Source organism: Plectropomus leopardus, chromosome 15 (genome assembly GCF_026936395.1).
Source record: "Plectropomus leopardus strain MGB_pleo_1.0 chromosome 15, ASM2693639v1, whole genome shotgun sequence".
NCBI classification, from domain to species: Eukaryota; Metazoa; Chordata; class Actinopteri; order Perciformes; family Serranidae; genus Plectropomus; species Plectropomus leopardus.
In genome coordinates this window covers 3,130,476-3,154,644 of record NC_142190.1, presented here as the reverse complement: position 1 = coordinate 3,154,644, position 24,169 = coordinate 3,130,476, and the positions used below count along the sequence as shown (strand labels likewise).

The window sequence follows — 24,169 nt, the reverse complement described above, 5'->3', positions numbered from 1 at the left end:
TCAGTTTTTTTATTGTGAAGCGTCATTTTCCAAAATTACTTTCCGAATAAACATGCAAAAGACATCAGAAGAATATATTAAAAAAAGAAAAAAATGAAATAAAATGAAAAATGAAAAAAAATCAAATAACTGAAATAAAATAAAAATAAAATTAGATAGAAATTAATAAAATGAATAAAAGAGATCAAATGAAGAATAAATAAATTAAAAAAATATTGAATAAATGAATAAAGTAAATAAGAAGTTGATATAAAAAATAGAAAAATAAATAAGGGAAAAACTAATTATAAAAATCCATTGATTGATTAATAAATAATCAGTTAACAAATGAAATAGATTAAATAAACAATGAAAGATAAAAACAATTAAACTAAAAAAAGACTAAATAAATAAATACATGAATAAAATAAAATCAAGCATAATGGAAAATAAAATAAAATTAAAATAGGTAATAAATTAATTAATAAAATAAATGATGAAATACATAAATAAATGATATAAAAGTAAAGAAAATAAATAAGAGCAACCAATAATAGTTATAAAAATCATTTATTAGTTAATTAAGAATCTAATATAATAATGATTATCATAATAATACCAACAACATTAATACTATGGCTTGTATAATTTTACCTGCAAAAAGTTCCTGCCTGCATATCAAATTTTAAAAAATCAAATTAAGCATTCAGTTTCATTTGTCCCTCACAAATGATGCACTCTATTCTGCACACCAACAAATGCAGCATGTCATCTTGTTTTGAACTATAATAGTGCCCACACCCCGTCTATGCTAATTAATTTTGGGAATGAGGCTGCAGTGGTGATATGCATCATTTACTTTCTCAAGAATTATCAGAAGTGGGTCAAATGTTCCTGAGATTCTGTGCATGCGGGCGGAAAACAAAGACACAAACCACATTACATACACAACATCGCAACCTTGTGCTAATGAGTGTAATTTTGGAAAAACTGCCGCGTTGTTAAACAGTCCGTCATCAGTCATGAAACTGATCGGTGATGCCCGCTTTCTGTTAGAAATCAACTAAGACTGACGTCTTTATTTTCTTGATCTTTGAAAATATTTTGCCTATACTTTTTCATCTCCAGTTCCAACTCTTTTGCTGTGATACAACTGACAGATCTCACTGTGGTTATTATTCTTGCGTGATAAAAGGCTTTTGTCTTTTTAAAAGACTTCAAAACAAGAACAAAAACAAAAAAAAACAAGATTCAAGCACAGCAGCAACGCTTTTATTCGGTGTTATTATAATGCAGTAACAGCAGGCTTGAAGGCTGTAAAACAGCAAGGGTGCCTTGGTAATGGTGCACAAATTCATGGGACACACACACACACACACACACACACACACACACACACACACACACACACACACACACACAGAGTAGTGGCTAAAAAGGTCAGCTGACTGACAGTCTGACCCCGCCCTGCCCTCACAGCACGCTGTGCTAATGAGTCAAAAAGTGTTATTTTTGCTAATGGACTCTTGTCGCTGCCCCACTCGTCACTTAACCAGCTCCACCGCGCTGTCAGACAACGGGTTAAAACCCAGCCTCATCCTGATGACTTATTTAAAAGAGCTCATCAATATTTCAGTAAAGCTTTCACTTGGAGAGGAGTCCCTGCGGAGTGTGCGAGGAGAGGAGACAGAAGGAGATAAGACTGTCCCACTCTATAAATAACGAGCCTGGTGGGGGCGACTGCAGGGCATAACTTTACAAATGGGCACTCCATTGACAGGCACTTTCCTCTCCGTTCACTCGCATTGATTGTTAATGTTTGGGTTTGTAGAGTCGACCTGAATGTCTTTTAGCGACTCCTCTTCTCGTATGAATCACTGAAGTGCACTAATTCTTTTTTTAAAGCACTTTCAGAGTCAAATTTAGAAGTCAAATTGTGCTGCTTCAGCATTACTCCAGCTCTGCTAATACATTCCCTCTGTAGCATTTTGCAACCACGTTTTAAAGTTGCAGATGGGGATGGTAATTTTAAGAAATTGCTTTCCAAATAAACATTCAACAGACATGGGAAGAATGCATTTCAAAAGGTTAAAGAAGTGAAATAAGTCAAATGAAATAAAATGAAAAATAAATAAATAAACAAATAAATGAAATAAAATTAAATATAATGATACATTAAAAATATTGAATATAATAAAATGAAAAAATAAAAACAAATGAAATGAAATAAAAAATTAAAGGAAAAAAGTTAAATAAAAATGAATTTGTGAATATATATATAATATATACAAATTTTATTATTATTATTATTATTTTTGCACTGATTTATTCCGTGTTCCCCCTCTGTATGTGTGGTTGCACCTAATGTCACTTTTTGCCTTCAGGTAGAAGTTGAGTACAGACATGTTTGATAGGAGTTTGCAGATTTGAAAAACACCTGCAGCTGCCAGTTTTACTGCTGCATGCTGTCTTTCTCCTCAGTGACGTGTCAGCGCAGCACTGTCACCTCATAAATCTCCCTCAGCAGGAAGATGAAGGTTAATGATCAGGTTAGTTTAGCTTTAACAAGAAGCATCGAGCTCTGTTCATGCCACAGTGCTCACTTTTCTCTCCTCCTCACCTGTGAGGGACACGATACCTGATTGTAAACGTAGAAACATGCTGTCTCACATGCAGAGATAATGTTTCATTAGCGCTCTCTGCAAACGGTGTCATTGTCAAGATTACAGCTAAGAGTTTGTGCATCTCGTTTGTGCTTTTTCTGCTCTGATTGAATCCATAAAACTGCATGCTGAAGGTGTACAGACGACCAAGTGTATTTTCTTTTTTGCTGTGTCATTCCCCAAACCGCCATCAGTCAGACACAGGACGTTCTTTCCTCTGCTGTGTGAAAGGTCTGCCGTCAGTGAGTGATGGAGATAAAGTTTCTCGCAGAGTGCTCGCCGTATGTGAGGTTCGCCAGCTGCACCAGACGGACGATGACTTTCTATTCCCCATTAATCAGCTCATAGCACCTTTCGTTTCCCCACAGCACCAATTCAGAGCAAAGATGGATGCCCGCGTCTGGTGACCATAGCTGTCTGTCACAATTGGTGGATTTCCATTAACCCTCGAATTTTGCAAATTGAAATTGCAAATATAAAATATTGGCAACACATCAGTTTTGAAAAAACTCCAATTTATTGCAAAAAACTGCTTCCAGCTACTTTAAATCCACTTGGTTATGGATAGGAAAAGATCATGTTTTGGCTTAAAATACCCAGTTTTGGAAGCACAATCACAGCTGGAAAAGCAGCGATGTCTCAGTAGTAAACAACAGCTGTGTTTTGCACTAAAAAACACGCTTTTCATGGCATTATCCAAGCTGGAAAAACAGGTACAGGTTGCTAAAAAGCACCCACATTTGGGGGCTGAAAAGACGCTGGAAACACAGCAACAGGCCCCTAAAAATCACACACCTTTGGTGCCCCAAGAGAGTCACCGGTCCCTAAAAAAAAATGTTTGGTGCCTGAAAAGCAACAGCCACGGGTTCCTGAAAAACAGGACACAGAATATAGTGCCACTAGTGCCTAAAAAATACCCACGTTTGAAGCCTCAAGCTGCCAAGGCGTCTCACCTCAGTGACTGTCTGTTGCTGTTTATGGATTCAAATTTTCACTTTCACGACTTAAAAGCTCATCAACACATCAAAGTCGAAAGAACGACCTCCCATCTCGAGGAGCATGTGAATGCACTATATGCACATCTCAGACCCCAGACTCAGCTGTAACATGTGGTCCCAGCGGGGCCTTGTCTGTCTGTGTGTCAGTGTTTGGGAGACAGCAGGAGGAGAGAGAGGTTTTGGTCCTTGAGCTCCTCATATCTGTCAGATAAATTAATCAAACACGCCTCAGTCCACAGGGACGCCTCAGCCTGCTTGAGCGCTCAGCCGTGACAGACGCACACTGACACGAGCAGTAAAGAGACGTACACGCATGCACATGTGAGGCTGTAAACCACTAGTTTCATCACAATATTATATAGTTTCTTTAGACAACAGACATGGTACAATTTGATTCGATTTCGAAAGTCCACTCTCAAACGTGGAGACAATTTCTCAGAAAATGAGCCCGATAGCTGCCATAGCTGGCTGCCATTCTACTTTTGGAGAAACCGAACCACGAGCAACACTTCGTTCTGGGAGCACAGTGTTTCAGTGGGATAAAAGGGCACTGTAAGCTCTTTAAGAAATGACCCCAACCATTTTCTAATAAAAAAATAAACAATAGAAATAAAATGATTCACACTGTGAATTGTTTGTGTACTTGTAGTATACATAAGGTGCATAAAACACCATCAAAATAGAGCTTGTTGATAAAAAAAAATGCCAGTGGAGGATCCCCCACACCCCCAACAGAGGTCCTAGCAAAGACCCTGATGTCCTAAAATCCAAGAAACATCCTAAAATCCTAGAAATCCCTTAAAATCTAAAAAAGTCTCTTAAAATCCGACAGATGTCCTAAAATCAGAGAAATGTCCTGAAATCCTAAAAAAATCTACTAAAATCCTTAATAAAGTCTCCTAAAATCCTAGAAAATTCCTAAAACCTGAGAGATGTCTTTAAATCCTTAAATCTTTAAAAATTCCAGAAGAGAAAGAAACATATTGAAATTCTAGAAATGTCCTAAAATCCAAAAAGGAGCCCTTAAATCCTAAAAAATGTCTTAAAATTCTAAAAATAATATTAATAATAATAATATCCTAAAATCCTAGAAATGTCTTTAAATCCTAGAAATATTTTTAAAATCTGAAAAATGTCCTAAAATCCTAGAAATGTCCTAAAATTCTGAAAAAAATAAATAAAAATAATTTAAAAAAAAAGTCCTAAAATCCTAGAAATGTCCTGAAAACTGAGAAATGTCCTGAAATTCTAGAAATGTCCTAAAATCATAGAGACATGTATGGGGCTGCTGTGAATGGCCCCTGGCCTCCTCTTGTTTGCAAAAGTGGCCCCCAATTAAAGCAAGCTGAGTATCACTGCATTACACCATTATATGTGTGCAGATGGACACGCATAGATATGCATGCAACATTAGCCACACCTTTGTGTCTTATGTCCCCCATACTGTCCCATCCAGGTCTAAATATTCACTACAGTATATACAGTACGATAATGCACTCCTACATTTATTATGCATGCAGTGTGAAAGGATTATTGCAGGCGGGAATAGCTCCACTCCCACTCACTAGAGTGAATCTCAAGTGTTTCCTCCAAAGGCCCCAATTATCACTGTATCTACGCATCTGGCATCAGCTCAGACAAAAACACACCTGCCTCCTCTCAGGCTTGTTGACCACAGTTTTGGCATCACATTTGAAATTCCTCTCTTGGGAAGCTTGTGACCCCAGAAAGTCCCCCTGAAGATGTAAGACGGAGAGAAATGGTCCTGAAAGAGCCCCGCAGAGATGGACGTCCTGCGGCGTGGAGAACATTCTTAGCTGGATTAGAGGCATGTTTGTTTACCGAGGTAGATGTGCTGCTCCGTAACCGAGAGAGAGAGAGGATGAGGAAACTGTACCAACAGTTTATGCAACATTCATAAGCTATAAAAAAAAAAAGCTTGGCGTGTACAGTATTGTATCAAAGGGTTGAATATTCAACCTGACGTGGGCAGAATCATGCAGCAAACCAGACTTTCCTAACAGCTACTGGAGAATTCCTTAATATCCTTTTCAGGCTGGAGCTCCGAGTGTCCCATGCATCAATATATTGAGCAAAAATGCAACTTTTAAATGCTCGTTGCTCTCATGATTCTGCTTTGCATTTTTATTTCCACGGCTCCTTTCAGCGGCGAAGGAAATAAGCTGGTAGCTCTGAGCTTATGCAACAGAGCGGTGCTCGTCCTACTAAAAATATCAGCCCTTATCTGTGTCAAGTATGGCTTTAAAAAATTGATGATGCAGTCGGGATGAGTTTTGGTTTCTGATAGATGGTGCTTTATGCAGAGTTGTGCCCTTGGCAAACGGAGGTTCATCGCAGCAGAGCGCGCTGTGTCACCGACCCTCAGACGGTGCACTGCAGTCTCATTGTATTACTGCAAACAGAGGTCACAGGAAACACGATGTCTCTCTTCAGAAGGCGAGGAATAAAAAATCTTCTGTTCGCTGCAGTTGCTGCTCTTTTGAACTGTTTGTGCGGTCCAGCTGAAACTGTTATTTTATGCTTTAATATTACAAACACGTACATGTGCTTTTCAAAATCAAGCTTTACAAAATATTATACATTGATGTTATTTTTCTACTTTGATTTAGTTAATTTTAATCAGAATTATCTAATCATAAATATCAAATATTCTGAATTTTAACCCTTTAAATGGCAGGTTTTTGTCATGATGCTGCTATGTTTTTAGATGAAAAAACGAAGAAAAAAAAATATTATTTTCAATATACTACATGCCAAGCAGATTATTTTTATTTTTTATCATTACAGTCTGGGATACGACAAAGATTTGCACCTAGTGGAAACAGCATGTGTTCTCTCCATATGCCAGATGTAAAGTGTAAAAATAGTAAAAATGACAATTTCCAATGCAAAAATACAGAATGACACCCAGAAATAATACAAGTCATGTTTTTATGCTTTTTATGCTCTTTCGGCTGTGGACTCAAAATTGTCAATTTTTATTTGCAATAACTTTAGAGTAGATAACTACAGTGTCACGTGAATATAATCAAACAGCGCAGTTTTAAGCCATTTAAAAAAAAAAAAAATCTATCAGTCTAATGTATACGCCACTTTAGAATATTTTCATCGCTTTACCGTGCTGTGAGAGAGCCCTTTCGGGGATTTGTCATTTTATTCCCTCGAAGTTGCTGCTCTACCGCTGCCTCCATCAGCTATTGTAAAAGGTGAAGTGGAGCAAATATTCAAAGAAACAAAAACACAGACGACCCAAAAAAACATATCAGTACAACTAAAAATGACAAGTCATCCTCCACTCCTCCTCGAGCTCGGGCCATCATAAATATTTAACACGTGCATACATTGTGGATGAGGAAACAAGCCTTCTTCTCACAAGCTCCACACAACCTCACCAAAAGACGCACACACACCCCAGCTTTCATACGCTTACAGGCACATTCACACACTTTTGTTCCCTGCTGGGGAGAGATACGGTGCCGCCAGCCTCGGGTGTCCGGCAGTTTCTTTGACCATTTATGACGAGTTTTTGTTGGGAAATTGCGGTTGTGATTTTGTGAAGGAGCAGAGGGAGACTCTGTGTGAGGTCCCAGGCTGCACGAAAAGACAAGAGCTGCACTGTCACCAAAATACAAATGGTGCCCTTCCTTCTCTGCTCTTCTTCCTTCCTTCTGCCCTCCACCCTCTCTCTCCCTTTCTCTGTCTCTCACTCGTCTTTTTGGCAGTGGTGGAAGAAGTATGCAGATCACTTACTTAAGTTAGTTAAGTAAGTAAGTTAAGTACTAATACCACATTGTAAAAATAAAAAAAAGAAAAGTAGAAAAAAGCACCCAAAACCCCTTTAAATTATAGATAAAAAAACAGGGCAAAAAAATATTAATACTAATACTAATACTTATATAAAAATGACAAAAACGCTCTGAAACTAAAAATTCAAATGAAAATGTGGGAAAAGGCTCCCAAAAAAATCCACAACATTTAAAAAAAGGAAAAAACACCAAAAATAACTTGTAATTGTTTTAAAAGAAAATCCAACAAACTCAAAATTAGTTTCAAAAAAGTTTTTGAAAAAACACCCCCAAAACTCATAATTATTTTTTTTAGAAATAGAAGAAACACCCAAAAAGATGCTACACCATTAAGAAAAGAATTGCAGAAAAAAACCAACCTCAAAATGATTTTTTAAAAAAGAGAGAAAAAAACACACCCCAAAAACATTATTTACGTTATTAAAAGTTATATAAAAAGTATTTTAAAAAATGGAAACCTGTAATGTTCATCACAATAGTTGACAATTAATTAATTGACTGATTAATTAATCCACTAAACATTGCAGCTGTACTTATATAAACTATTTTAATTTTTAAGAAAACATCATATTTTAAACTCTTTTATAAACTCGTTATGTTTTATGCAAAAATCTTAGTTTTTGAAGTAACTAACTTGAAGTGTCGACATGAATGTAGTGAAGTAAAAAGTACAATATTTCCCTCTGAAATGTAGTGGAGTAAAAGTATATGATGACATGAAAAGAAAATATTTGATTAATGTAGAAGTACCTCGAGTTTGTGCTTAAGTAAACGGGCTCAGTTACATTCTGCTACTGCTTTTCAGTCAGAGAGGGACGGTTCTTCTCACCATTGTTCAACTGGTATTGGTGAGAGTGAACTGGCTGGCAGCAGTGGGAGGAGGTGTGTGCGTGTGTGCGTGTGTGTGTGTGTTGGTGTGTGTTGGTGTGTGTGGCCGGTGAAGCCACTCCCCCCTCCGAGCTGATTCCAGTCATCACAGCGATAATGAAGTGCACACGACGCTGCCTGCCTGCCCGCCTGCCACTGTGACACACTGTCACCGCTCTGGAGGACACATTCACACACACTCACTCACTGACAGGACACGCAGGCTGCCTCCTCACACACACACACACACACACGCACACACACACACACACACACTCAGTCACACAGTCCCGCAGAGGAGTAAAAGAAAAGAAGAGGAGGGAGGAATAGGAAGAATTTTATGTTTTCTTCTCTGACCGGAGCTGGTTTTTGGGTGCTGAAACAGAGACCTGATACACACACACACACACACAAACACTGCTCCCCCGCAGCCACGGATTCTTGGACTAGTCCGCCCCGGTGTGGAGAGTGGGAGTCGCGGAGCGCACCAACATGGGGAACCAGGCGGGGAGACAGGAGGAAACAGAGTCAGGTCTGCTTCTGTTGTTTTCCTCAGCATCCCTCTTTGTGTCTGAGTGTCTGCGCTGATGTAAAAGGCAAAGACGTACATTTGCTAAATACAAAAGATGTGAGTCGTGTCATGTCTGAGTGCACCTCTGACGGTCCTGACTAATGACTGCGATGCAACAGAGCAGTGACTGATGAGTACTGATTAACACGCCCTGGAGTTCTCTCTAAACGGCTTCAACTTCTGCTCTGTTCTTTAAGCGTGTTCTCACTTTCAGTGCGTGTAATTACAGATCTGCTGTGTTTCTGTGTTCACTCAGTGCAGGTTTGTGTGTGTAGATATTGTAAGTGGGGCGGGCGGCGGGGGTGAAAGTGCTGAGTGAGATTTGCCTGACAGTAAGCATGAGGGAAGCTGCCAGAGGAGATGGTATCATCAGCTCACATCCCTCCGCTCGCTCGCTGCCCCGAGCTCACTGCGCCTCAGTGAGATTTCCATTTCAAAGTCTCTGTGAAGTGCACTCAGCAGCAACTTCACGCTCATCCAAAAGACAACGAAGCGCTGCCACGTCTCTAACCTCACCGAATTTCTTTAACAAAACGAGCATTTGCATTAGAACTGCACGACATGAGGAGAATAGGTGATAACATTGTTGAATATCACAATAAGGATAATACTTTTCTATAAATAGATATTCTAGTGTTCTCAGGTCAGCTCTGCTGCTCTCAGTTTACCGATAAAATATAACAAATCGCTTGTTTTATTATTGTTTACAGAGGAAACTGCTCATAGTGGTAATGCTTGCTGTGATTGCTTATATGGTTTATGACAGCAATGCTCAACTTAGAGCCCTTGGGCCAAGTCTGGCCCCTGATAGGGTGCAGGGTGGCCCCCCAACCATTTTCTAATTCACAATAAAAATAGTGATTCACACTGGGAATAGTTTTTGTACTTTTGTACATAAGGTGCCAGAGTGCATAAAACTGCATCAAAATAAGAGCTTGTTTATCAAAAAGGTTTCAGTGGAGGATCCCCTTCACCCGCCACATAGGTCCTAGATTTGCCTCTGATATCCTGAAATCCTTGAAATGTCCTTAGATCCTGGAAACGCTCTCAAATCCTAGAAATGTAATAAAGTCTTAGAAATGTAATAAAATCCCAAATAAGTCCTAAAATCCTGGAAATTGCCTAAAATCCTTAAACGTCCTAAAATCCTGGAAACGTTCTCAAATCCTAGCAATGTACCAAGTTGTACTAAAATGCCAGACATATCCTAAAATCCTGAAAATGTCTCTGATTAGATCGAGGGAAGTTACAGGTTAAATGATAGGAACAAAATAACTAAATATATAATTTTTTACCGTCAGTTGTTGACACTGCTTCCATGCTTTTCGCCATTTCTCCTTCCCTGAAATGTCACAAGTCGGCAACTCAGTTATCATCAAAATTTCCCAATTTCTCACTCGTAATTATGACTTTGGTGGGCTGTTCATGTGCTCGTAAATCATAAATATGGTAAATACGTAGTTTCCGTGGAGCGTGTGAAGGCAGCATTAATAAGCATTAAAAAGAAAATTACACTTCTATATATAAAATAATAGAAAAGCTTTGGAGGGAATCCTTATAGCATCCAAATGCTATAAGGATGTAATGATACAAAAACCTACTGTGTGTACTTGTGTTTGTGCATAGAGCTTCCTCATATTTGTACACACATATATACTCCCACACACACACAGAGCTTCATCGTATTCTCATGCTGTTATGTGTGATTTATATTTACATGTTTTCATCCCAACAGAAATAGTCGCTGAATAGACCAGAGTCAGGTGGCTGGCTAGGGCAACAGGCACGGGCACACACACACACACACACACACACACACACACACACACACACACACACACACACACACACACACACACACACAGTACAGTACAGTGAAGTATTTTGTCAGTGGTGGGTGTTGTTAAGCTGCATCACTTCACAGCAGCAGCGTGTGTTGCTTCAAGATAGAGCACAGTGGGCTCAGATTGTAAAGCAGTGGTATCAAGCTACTGCATGCTGCAAAAGATTAGTTTCTTCTCCATGTGCATGCACAAACACACACACACACACACACACACACACACACACACACACAGTGCACACTTAAAACATGATACACAAAACAAAACATCATCAAAAAGGAACAAAGGAGGTTGATGTCGCCTTATTTGATTTCACTAATTATTAGTTGCTTAGCAAACTTGGGCTGCGTGTTGATGAAAATTACTGTTGTTACAAAATAATCAAGAGGTTGTTACCAGAGGTGGGGACTCGAGTCACATGACTTGACTTGAGGACTTTAGACTTGCTTGACAAACGGTGTTTAAAGAGGTGACTTGACTTTAACTTTATGGCTTGAGACTTATTCATTCATCACTGTAAGTAGATAACTGCTTTTTTATGGACCCTCTGGGACTGTTTGGCTCATTTGATGTGCTTTTCATTCTTCATTTTTTAATAATTTTGGTACATATGGTATAAATTTTGGCAAGATTGTTTATTTTGGTTTAGTCAGATCAATGGATGAGAGGAGAAGCAGATTGCAGATTGAGTGAAAGCAAACTTTTAGACCCAGCACTATCAACGGTTACATTTGGCTTTCACTGTGCCTAGTGCTGTGCTGCTCCATCTGTGACAACAGTACGCCCTGCCCTCCGAGAGTGTGGTGCAGTGAGTAACCACACAGTATATATGTATATTTCAGTAGCGTTGGAAAATCTATGTGTGGCGGCACTTATTTTTCACAAATAAACCCAGAGTTCATCCTCATTCCCACAATCGCCTCCAATAAAAACAGCACAGCTAGTCAGTGGAGGCTTGTAGGAAGTTGAGGCAACAAAATCCAAAATGTAAAGTCTGTACATAAATATAGTTTATCTTAATGGATAATACTGATGCAGAATTGACAAGAATACTGTCAACATATGATGCCTTTTATCTCCTGTTGCCACTGTTATGTGTTTTTGGATGTTGTATTTTTATAAAAGGAGTTTGGCATATTTTCCACCACGGGCAGGATGGGAAATAATTTCTAAATTTTAAAAGTAGTTACTGTAATCTTGCATGACTAGCATTTTTACATTTTTTCCTTTAATTTATTTTTTTTCTTTTTAGAAAAAACAGTATAATAATAATATTTATGTATTTTTATTTTTTTCTTATTTTCTTTTCTTTTTTGTTTTAAATATTATTTATCTTTATGGATAATACTGATGCCAACTCAACAAGAATACTCATGACATATGATGTTTTTAAACTTGTTTCTTGAATTATTATTTTATTATTATTATATAATATGTTGTATTTCTTACATGGAGCAATATTTTCCCCCAGGAGCACAATGGGAAATAATCTCAAACTGTAGTTTTGCAAAAAGTGACCCCTGCAAGATCCCCAGTTTTTGCAAAATCTTGTAGTGTTTGACTAAAAACTCGCATTGTCGTTAGATGTTAGAGGCAGTCAGACTTTAAGTGTTTAACATCTTTTCAAAGTGCTCTAGTGTATGTTGGCATTAGTCTCAACTCGTATTGTTATGGTGGTTCGTGGAAGTATGTGCTGTTACTCAGAGTAAAATATTTGCTCAGCCAGTGAAAGAATACGCCATCACAGTCACACTCGCTGTGATCAATCATGTTCTGCAGGCTGAGAAGTATTCAGACTCAGTACAGCACTCTGTGATCTGCGGTCTATCATCCCGCATGAGCCTCCATTATGAAATTAAGCACTCAGCAATATTATTAATTGACTGACCTATTATTCTTATAAATTAGCACTCTCCATTTTCTGAAATGAGCCCCTATAGTAAATGAAAATTGATTATCAAACAGCTTGATCTTTCATTCTGCCATGAAGCTATAGATCCAGAGACCAAGGACGCACAGAAGCACTTGAATCTATTTATCACGTGTAAATAATAAGCATACAGACTTTTAAACAGGTTCCCACAATCATGGAAAACTTCAAAATTTCACAATCACATTTGCCAGGGCTGGGACTAGTAAAAATCACTGAAAGGTTTGGAAAAATCATGGAAATATGTTGGGTGTAATATTTCTGTAGCTGACAGTGTCACATAGGTCTGATATGCGCTGCTCTGTGACAATGTTTTGGTTATGTTATGTTTTTGTTTATTTCTTCTAAACAAAGGTTTTATCATTTTTTCCCCCCGTTCCGTCTCTCCCTTCATGTATGCCCTCGAGACATGCCAAATCATTTTTAAGCACTCTGGGCTGAGGCATTCAACTGTAAATAGCTGTTTTTTGTATTTGTTTTACACATGCGGGCCTGCAGGTTTGGAATTTTTCCATAAAATTTTTTGACAATTTTTTGATTTTTTTAAAAAAAAAAAAAAAAAAAAAAATTTAAATAGATTTTTTTCATCATTTATTTATTTATGTTGTTGAGAAAACATGTTTGGAAGGCATGTTCATTTTTTTTTTTTTTTGAAAGGCATGTTTTCTTCAGAAATTGCCAAAGTGACATCATTTCTAAGAGATATAAACTGAAAAAAATACAGAAATTATCATTTTCAAATTTTTGACTTTCCTTGAACATGTCAGGTGGGATGTTGAAATTATGTCAAAATAGAGTTTGAATTTTGTATGTTTGAAAAACAATTAGGCAAGTGGGGCTAGGAGAAAAAAAAGGTCCTTAAAAGTAATTTTAAGGATTTTGTCCCTGACAACGTTTAGCAACCCTGTTTAACCTCTTAATTGAAGCAGGCGCTCATTATCTAATATCTTTCCATAAGATTTCCTTCCAGATGGTGAAACAGCCAGCTGAGGTTTGTCAGACTTTTGAAAGCAGAATAACAGTTGTGGAGAGAAATGTGGGAGCAGGAGGAACTCGTTCAGATGTGATTGATGGTGTTATCTCAGAAGTGGCAGGCTAAGGAGTAAGCTGTCTGCTGCGGTGATAAGGAGGTCGTTATCAGAACCAAATTGCACTGAGGACTACTACACCGAGCCTTCCTGTCTCCTCTCTGGCTCGGCAGGAGAGCGGCCAGAACCAGAGTCTGCAGTCAGCATGTTGTTGATGAATTGTCAGTTATATATTGTCCAATAACACTCGGTCTATTTTCAGGGCTGCGGCTCAGGCAGTTGCTCTAAAACTGGGCGCGGGATGAAAGGAAGTATATGTTTGCGTAGTGAGGTAAAACAGGTTGTCGTGACGTTCACACGGTCAAAAATGGGAAATTTCACACACTCGTGGGTCCTCCAGGAGATTGATTCGGATGCTTGAAGGTAGCTGTAATGTTTGAAGATGCTGCCAAAAGTACAGTGTGTTTTTTTTTAAGTGGGGGATATTTTAAATGTAGCAGAGTGTGTTTAGTCATCGGATAACATTGATGTTTCTCCACTGTGGCATGGCAGTATTAAGTTTTTGTTTTTTTATGGGTGTGGGTACAAAAACTCAGCTCTGCTCAGACGTCCAAATTTTAAAGCCATAATTGTATAATTAAATGTTGACTTAGGTTTTTATGCCTCCGTGCCAGGGATAGTTCAGGCTGGAGGCATTTTGTTTTTGTGCTTTTATGTCCGTCCGTCCCATTCTCGTTTACATGATATCAAGAACCCCTTAAGATCTTATCTTTAAATTTGGGGCGAACATCAAGTTCAAGGTTACTATGACCTTGCATCCGTCTCGATATCAGAAGATGGCCTCGAGGGAGTTTTCTCAAATTTGGCACAAACGTTCACTTGGACTCAACAATTAACTAAATAGATTTGAGTGGTTTTAGATGGAAGGTCAAGGTCACTGTGACCTTGCATCTGTCTCATTTTAAGGTCCCTGATATCTGAAGATGGTCTTGAGGGAGTTTTCTCAAATTTGGCACAAACAGTCACTTGGACTTAACAGTTAAGTGATTAGATTTGGGTGGTCGTAGATCAGAGGTCAAGGTCACTTTGACCTTGTCAGTCTCATTCTTGTGAATGTGGTATTTTAAGAACACCTTCAGTAAATTTCTTGCAATTTGACACAAAATTTCAAATGGACTCAAAGATGAATTTATACAAACGTGGTGGTTAAAGCTCATGGTCCCTGTGACCTGATGAGATGGCCTTGAATTTGGCACAAATGTCCATTTGCACTCAAGGATTAACTGATAAGAATTTGGCTATCAAAGGTCAATGTCATGTTTTTTGGCCACAACTGAAGATGTCATGCTATCCTGACAAAATATCAATCAAGTGTCTGATAAAATAATAAAGTGCTAACATTTTTATCGTCAAAGGTCAAAGGTCAACTTCACTGTGACATCATAATCTTCCGCAAAAAAAAACCCTTTTCTGTCCTTTACTCAACATCATATCTTGAATTGGTGACACCGATCTGTAAACTGATGATAGAGATCTTCTGTGTATGAAGCGTCCAGGTTTTAACAGACACGTATGTAAACTGTAACTGTAACTTGACTGATGTGTGGAGGCATAAAAAACACGTGGCGGTAATTTTAGTTTTTTCTCACCCTCTTTAGGACCCCGGTTCTCCTATCAGCTTTGTTGTGTCAGTTAGTGTGGGAGAACTAATGCCTCTGTCAAATATTTTGCTTATTGGCATCATTTTAGCAGCTGCCTTCCTGACAAATATATAACAATGTTGAAAATAACATGGCAGTGCCAGCCCAGATTAGCCTACAGTACCTCCTCACTCACTGTACGATGTTAGAGTGCAGCCGAGACGTTCCTATAAGACACTTCTAACCCTGATACTAAATGCTTACGTCTGCTGTAATGTCTGGGGAAGCACTGATACATCGTGCCTCCCATGCAGAGCAGACTTATACGCAGATTGTTGTGCTATCTCAACGCAACATCAGAGCAAATTCACGCAGAGCAGGGATCCAACATGAGGAAGCAACTTTGTCCAAACTTGTGATAACCAGGGCGCCGTGAGGAAGTGACAGCAGTCATACTTTCCGTGGCAGCCAGCCGTTGGTAGAGTAAACACAGCGCTTTGTGTTTGCAGAGGAAGGTGTGTGCTGTTTAAATGTCCTGTTTGTGTAACAGGAGACGAAAGCCTGGACATCAAGGCTGATATATTACCTCCTCCTGGTCTGAGCTCGTAAAACTCAAAATATATGGTAGAGCTTTTAGAGATTTATGGACATTTAAAGGATTGCAGGACATTTGACAAATTTAGGAACTTTTTTCTGATTTTTAGTATGTTGTTTTGATTTTAGGACATTTTTCAGATTTTGTGACATTTCTCAGATTTTAGGACGTTTGTATGATTTTAGGACATTTTCAGGAATTTAGGACATTTTCTGGGATTTTAAGACATTTCTAGGACTTAAGGATGTTTCTGGGATTTCAGGACATTCACAAGATTATAGGATGTTTCTAGGATTTTAGGACACTTCTAAGATTTTAAGCTATTTCGGGAATTTATAACATTTCTCAGATTTTTAGGTCATTTCTAAGATTTAAGGACTTTTCTGTGATTTTAGTATGTTTAGGATGTCTTGAGGATATTAGGATGTTTCTAGGATTTTAGGACATTGGGGGCTCAACGTGGACCTCTGTTGGGGGTTGCAGGGGATCCTCCACTGGCATTTTTTCTGATCAACAAGCTCTGTTTTGATACTGTTTTGTGCACTCTGGCACCTTATGTTTACTAAAAGCACAAAAACAGTTCCCAGTGTGAATCACTTTATTTTTTTGTTGAATTAGAAAATGGTTGTTGGTCCATCCGACACACTATGAGGGGCTAGATTTGGTTGAGTCTCACTGTGGTAGAACTTCTCAGGATGTATAAAATTGACATCCTAAAAACAGCTGCATTGATCGACCTGATATATTTTGTGTGATGTCAGCAGCTGTCCTCGGCAAAAGTCCTGTGGACGATGTAGGTTCTGCTGTTTGTGTCTTAGTGAAAGATCAGATCGTTGTCACTCTCTGACAGTGAAGCTGGGAACACTGGGTGTCATCTCGTTGATTATGTGTCTTTGTCCAGTCACTTCAGAAAGTGAAACAGCAGAATTCATTAACACATCCTCGCTAAAGTGGCGTTGGAAGCTTGGTGATGTAATGACTTTTTGTGAATTTCATGACACAGCTGATGCGACAGCTTCTCCTACCCTCTCAAGTTAAGGACTGTCACGATGGCACGAATTTCCATGTTTGAGTTCACTATTTTTTTTAAATAGGGTTAGAAATTGGACGACTATATTGGCTAAGTACATTGCAGTTTTTAATTTTTTTTCTTTGGCCGCTCTGTTGGCTTCCCAGTAAGCCCAAACTATCGCTGCAGCACTGATCTGCTGAAGTAGTTTTGGTGTCTGGTCTATTTTCTTTTCTATATTATTTTAGTAAAAGCCGTGTATCACTGCCAGACAAGCAGACAGACAGGCAGAGACTGAAGATTAACTCAGTGTTAAGAAAAGAGCAAAGGAGCAGAATTGCTTTTTAGTATAAGACGTTCCCCTGCAGCTTGTTCAAAAATGTGATCTTGTTATAACAGAGAAAAGAAAACTTGTAAAAAAAAAAAAGGTACCGCCATGAACTGTACCCGCTTTTGCAAAATGACAAGAGGCCAGTTGCAGCAGCCTGTTATGTGTTTCTGGGACTTAAGGATGTTTCAAGGATTTTAAAACATTTACAGGAATTTAGGATATTTCTAGAATTTTAGGACATTTCCAGGATTTAAAGATTTTTCTAGGATTTAAGGACACTTCTAGGATTTGAGGATGTTTCTAGGATTTTAAGACATTTCTAGGATTTTAGCAAGTTTCAAGGATTTAAAGACATTTCTTAGATTTGAGGACATTTCAAGGATTTTGAGACATTTCTGGGATTTGAATATGTTTCAATGATTTAAAGACATTTCTCAGATACGAGGACATTTCCAGGATTTTAGCATGCTTCTAGGATTTGAGGACATTTCTAGGATTTTAGGACATTTCTAGGATTTTAGGACATTTCTAGGATTTTAGGATGTTTCTAGGATTTTAGGACATTTCCAAAATTTTACCCAATAATATTGCTTTACCACAGCTTGAAAACAATGCTTGAATTTCCTTTGCCTTGTTGGCTTGTCTCAAATGTTGCTTTTCTCTACGTCCTGGTTTGACTGAGCCCCTCTGTAGATTCGGCTGCCTCTCTGTTGATCGTGTTTTAAGCTGCGGTCAGTGGAAAAGGAGCCACAGTACCTAAGTGTTGCTTGAGATTAGAGGCTGATGTTGTCTTTTTTGCAAAAAACACATTTTGCAGCTTAATCTTTCCACAGAATGGGTTTTTAAATCCTTTTTGTGGTCAGTCCAGGAAAGTAGATCACAGCTTAATACATCTTAAGTCTTGTAACATTTATTCCGAAGGTATGAAGCCTAAGATGGAAATCATCAGAAGCTTTAAACTAAGTTTAGCAGTACAACCTGTTACCCATCACACACGCTGATCCTATAAACCTGCAATCATGTAAAATGGCATGTTATTATTCCTCCAGTGAGTCCTGTGTTAAACTGTTTTCCATTTGGAGCAGGAAGAAATCTCCCTCTGTCAGTTGGCCGGCTTGTGGTCCGTGCTATTGGATGTCTCTGTAGGGTACTGGCTCCATAAGTAGTGTAAAGCGGAGTGGATCAGCATAAGGACGCTGTGTTAAAAGTCTTAGCGTGCAGGCCAGTTAAAATGATTCAATCAAAATGATTAAAGGAGCCAAAGGACCGGGGCCAAGTGGCCCTCTGTGGCCTGCCAGCTCTCATGCTGCACTCTCATGCTGCGCTGCAGAGGAGGCTCAGAGCTGCTCACTCCTCAGGCAGAAACAAGCATTTCAGTGCAAAACACACAGTTCTGCACAGTTCTGCATACTGTATGATTTTTTTTATAGTCAGGGTGGAGGGTTCGCCTGTCTGTTGTAAGCATGATTAAGTAACATGCTGCCTGCTGACGAGAGTCACAGCAGTGACTTAATGCTTTAGGGTGTATTCCTGCACACTGACCATTTGAAACTGAAGCAAACTGCTTTGATTTCTATCAAAAACATTGGGAGAGGGCAATGTGCAATTTAACAACACATGGCCCAAAAAATAGCAAGAATTTAGCAAAAAAAAAGTTACAATACAATCACCTAAAAATAAGCAAAAAATAAAATTAAAAAAACAAAACACAAAAAACAAGACAATGATCTGAGGGAAAAAATTTTTAAAAATGTAGATTTTTTTTGTAATTTGTATTAAATTTGAAATGTATAAATAAGAATTATAAATATAGTTTTTGGTAATTTTCCTTAGTTCATGCTCATTTTCGAATACCCCCTTCTAAAAATTTTCTTCATCACTTTTTACTCATTTCTTGCAATTGGTGAGAAATTTTTTGCAAAGTTGGCCATTGCTGTTTTTCCCCATGTTTTTGAAAGGGTTAATCACAGTATCACTTTCGTGATATCCAGCATCTTTTTCATACTAAACTAAAACCAAAACTTGTTTGTTTGATTTGCAAATTCTGAATTATTTTCTTCTAATTGTTGAGTAATCCAAGAGAAAAAAAAATATCCCCTCAGCGATGGAGTATAAGGACTGGGATGTTATGCTTATCTCCAAGTACGATACTAGCACGATACTTGGGCACTGATTTGATATGTATTCTGATTTTTAAGTATTGCAATTCTGCATGTATTATGATTTAATATTTAAATTTATTCATTTTTTTCACCTTTTTCAACACCTGACCAGAAGTAAAAAGCTGAGTCATATACTTATAAATCTGTATGTCATGATATATAATTCTAAACCAGTGCACATTAAGTCAGTCAGTCTTTTATTTCAGCTGCATACAAAAGTGGGAAATAACTTGTACATTTAAAATGAAAAAAAAAAAAACAAGTTGTTGAAATCAGCTTAAACTGTGACATTTAGTTGCCCCTGCTTTTGCCATGGGAAATGATAAATAAAACTATAAATATAAAAAATATATACATTTAATTTAAAAATAATAAATATAAATAATAATAATAATAATCATAATAATAATAATAATAATAATAATAATTTAAAACAAACAAAAAAAGAATAAAAAAACATGCAGCTTAAGTCATGTCTAGCCCTGCTTTTCCTATTAATGCGTGAACAGACCCACAGTGTTTCAGTACTTTTGTTTTACAATTTGAGCGTGCGGGTTTTATCTGTATCTGTACCTGCTTGCTTGCTATTGACTTTGTTTTCTTTGAATAAAATATTTTGTCACTTTATTCAACGATTACAACAAAAAATGCTAACTTCTTTTCCCTCTGCATAGACTAAAATCAAGCAATTACACAATTACACATTTTTTATCAATATAAGCACTAAAAATCATGATACTCAAGTGAATAATTTTTTTTCCCACACCTGCTGAGCAGATTTCCCCTCATGCATCATGCATGTGTAAATGTTAATGTAAACTTGTTTTTCTTATGCAGCATAGGTTTTGCGGTAATGTGTTTGCATATAGATGAATATGACTGTGTTATCTAATAGTATTGTACAGTAGTACCTCCATTCAGCTAATGGCAGAGAAGATGATACAAAAAAGTTTGGCAAGAAGGTATCAGACCAGCTCAGAGGTTTTATGTTATTGGCAAAAACTGGCAAAATTGTGATATTTGGGTGGTGTCTGACAAAACAAAATATAATCGCTTTTATTGGTGTGAAAGTCACTGCATGTTGACTTTTCCTCCAGTGAATCTCAAACATTTAACTAAATGTTTGTTGTATTTTGGAATCTGTCTTATCCCAAGTGCAAACAGCCAATCAAATCGTGCATGTCGTCGGTCTCAAAGACGGGTGTTTGTCAGCCTTCAGCGAATCTCTGCAGCTTGATGATGTAGTGAAGTAAATCTGGTTTACACAGCTGACTGCTGTAAACAAACTCTGCCCGTCTGACAATGAATCAGTTTGCCCTCGTTTGGAATTGCTTCAGGGAGCCTCTGCAGTTTTGTATTATCTTCTCTTATTTATTTATCCCCTTGCATATTGGGATGGGCAATATATCAAATGCTTTTTCCACATGTGTTGTGTAAAATGACTTTATCACAGGCGTTGAGCATAAACTGTCACATCGTTTTTATAATCCTCCGGCGTTTCAGTTCTCTCACTCTCTCCTCTACGGCTCTCTGCCTCTCACAGACACACACACAAAGCAGCTTTTGCAGAGCTCCAGACCGTGACATTTTTGTAATATTTTGCAACCACGGAGCACTACTGCAATTTGCAAATACTATTAACTGGAGAGCTGTTAGTTTTTTCCTAGCTTTTAGTGAATTAATCATCACAGTCCAACTTAACAAGCGGCAGTGGCAGTAGTGTGAGCAGATTAAAGGCGCCGCGGTATCTGTTTAACGCTAACATCCAACTGTTGACCGCAAGCTTCAAGTCCACAGCACCATGTGTCCCGCATTGATTTAATTACAACACTGTTTTTTAAAATTTAATTATAAAAGTACTTATTTAACTTCCTTTTAACTGTATTTTATTAAATGCTATTGTAACAGTAGTGTATTCAACTTAATTATATGACAGTAGCTACTTTATTTAACTTTATTTTAACTGCAGTTCGTTCAATGATTTGATATTTTAGTAGTTAGCATTAGTTTGAAGGGCATTTAAATGTATTGAAATATACTGTATATCGTGTATCACAATATAGCCTTAAAATATCGCAATATTATTTTAAAGCCGTGTCACTCAGCCCTACGTTGACGGTTGAATGGATACATGAATCCAGATCGATGGATTGTTTCACCCTGAATAGAGTAAGATGTTTCTATGCTCTATTCACTCTATACCACCTTGTGTACCTTCCACTTTCATTTGACGATGTGTACAGATCCTTATTACAGCGAACGAACACTTTGAACCTCAGCGAGTGTTTTCAGTGGCACATTTGTGCTGCAGCTTACGGTCCTGGCTAATCTCTGCTCAGCCACCGTGGCCGTCATGGAGCCTCGCTGCTGTCTGTCCTCCGCTGTAGTCAGAGGAAAGGAATGCCTGTGAGTCTGACTGATGGGCGCCTGTTGACCTATTTCATGCCCTGACAGTCGGACAACAGGAAGGCCAGAAACATGGACCGCGTCCTCTGTCTCTCCTCTTCACTTCCACCTGACAGAGAAAACTGCACCGCACATTTCCTGGAACACAGAGCGGAAGACAGCGAGAGATTCCCATCCTGAAGCTTTGCCCGCCACGATGACGGAGCCAGTGCGTCATTTCAGGTGCCGGCTCTCTGACACTTGACCACCTGCGCTCATTAATTCATCATGACTCCTCACCCGTGACCCGTCCTGTTCTGTAAATTGAGGACTGCGTGCACTTTGCTCACAGTGCACTCCGTCACCTCTGGGCTGGCAGTCAGGCGGGCTGCAGTTAACCGGCCGGTGCTGGACGGCGTCCAGCCACACGGCTCCTGCTGTGATTTGAAAGCTTATCTTCATTAGAAAGAAAGAAGCCGGCACAGTGCATTACTGTGATCAGGGAGCCGACTTCCCATGGAATAACTGAATGCCTTTGGATTACTGGAAGTCGGTCTGCGTAATTCATTTAGATAATTAGTTAATGTAAACAACACAGTCACTTTATACGCTCAGTCTTCTTAGGCAGGTTTATTGAAGTTGGCAGCATGTCTGTTTTTATAGCTGCTGTCTAAACACTCGTTCTGGGTATCAGTACTCGATACCTTTAAAAATACATAGCACCTAGTATATCAAAAATTATCAAGGTAAACTGTACCTGCATTTTTGCATACATTTTTGTCACCAGATCTAGAAAAAAATGATGGTTTGTATGGTTTTGCATGCAGCCAATCACTGGGCGGGTTTGCATTAACCCTCAAATTGCGCAAATTGAAAATAAGCCTGATGGAAACAGGTCAGTATCCCCCCAAAAAACTCCCATTTACTGCAAAAAGTTTTTACACTGGCATTAGGTGGTATTTCAGGCGATTCGAAAAAGTCATATTTTGCAAAACTGCAATAGAAACCCTTTTTTTGGCTTTTCAAAGTCACATGATGCTGTGTCTGTGTGCTTGTCAGCAGGAACTGGCTCCTTCATGATGCAGCAGGAGCTTCAAGAGCTGTTATTGCATCACATAACTCTGAGAAAGTTGTTCGGATCATCCGGAAGTTTTGAAACTACAGTTCCTTAAAACTATTTACACCCAGGGTGCAAATAGCAGTGTTGGCTTTGGACACCTGGGTCATGATGGCATCTGCCAAAAAAAAAAATCTGATTAAATATTTTGTTGGTATCAATATTTCTTGGATACTGCTGGTATATGTACTGGAATTGTATTTTTTTGTATGGGACCTGGCCGTACTAAACACAGTCACTGGACATAAAAAAAATCCTCTTTTCTAACAGTAATTTTATTGAAATTGTAATGGTTTATCAAAACACGTACATCAATGTACAAATATTTATCCACCCAACAGTCCCATATTCCCACAGACAAGGAAAATGAAATTAACATTGACAATAATAATAAGAATAATAATATTAACAATAATAACAAGAAGAAAATTAAATAAATTAAATTAAATACATAAATAATCAAAAAATAATTGCATTTTTTTGAAAATTAATAAAAACTAGAATAGTAAGTAATATAACAAACATCAAAGTAATAAAATAAAATGATATAAAATAAGATAAAAGGCAGGATCAATACCTTCATGTTATCCATAAAACATTTACTTTTCAGTCAGTGATACACGTTTCATCGGCCAAGAAGGGCATAAATTAATCCCAAATACAAGCAAACTATCTCCGTTTACCTTTAACAATATACGTCAGCCTATCCAGCCCAAGACATGTACATTAAAAATATCCTAAACTGGAAAAAACCTACAAAGAATCTTCTTCCATCCACACTGTGAGTAATGACTTAAATTTAGGATTTTAGAGGTATAACACAGTTCCTGAGACAATGTCCTCCATCACTGGGAATCATTTTCTGCTCTTTCTTCTCTGTGTTTGGCTGTTTTTGCACTTTGCTATCAATAAGAGCTCCTCAGACTGCATGAGGATTTATTCGTAGCCAGAGGAGAAAAGCTCCTCAGTGAGCCAGTTAACTGCCCAGTCCACTCCTTTTCACAGATTTAGTGCTTCTTAGAGGAAGCTATAAACGGTCCTGGACCTGAGCCGGCCTACATCAAAGACGGCACTAAATTAAGACTAAGCTCACTCTTAAACACCTCGGCCTTTGATATTTGTTTAAGAGAGTTTTACACACCTACAGTGGAGAGGTTTTCTTTTTCTTTTTATTTTGAACAGACGGTAGTGAACATAAACTGACTTGTAAATGTACAAAATTT

At 38.2% G+C, this 24,169-nt stretch overlaps 1 protein-coding gene across 5 annotated transcripts in view; it reads left to right on the top strand.

Moving 5' to 3' along the window:
• The window catches only part of specc1 (sperm antigen with calponin homology and coiled-coil domains 1), a 118,311-nt gene that overhangs the window by 29,003 nt on the left and 65,139 nt on the right, over positions 1–24,169 (top strand). The window contains exon 1 of one of the 5 annotated variants that reach the window (XM_042499135.2): positions 8,394–8,866. The exons of the other annotated variants lie outside the window; for them this stretch is intronic. Coding sequence (XP_042355069.1) covers positions 8,827–8,866 — 40 coding nt within the window. The 5' untranslated portion in view covers positions 8,394–8,826. Of the gene's footprint in view, positions 1–8,393; positions 8,867–24,169 lie in introns of those variants that run through there. 5 annotated transcript variants of the gene reach the window in all.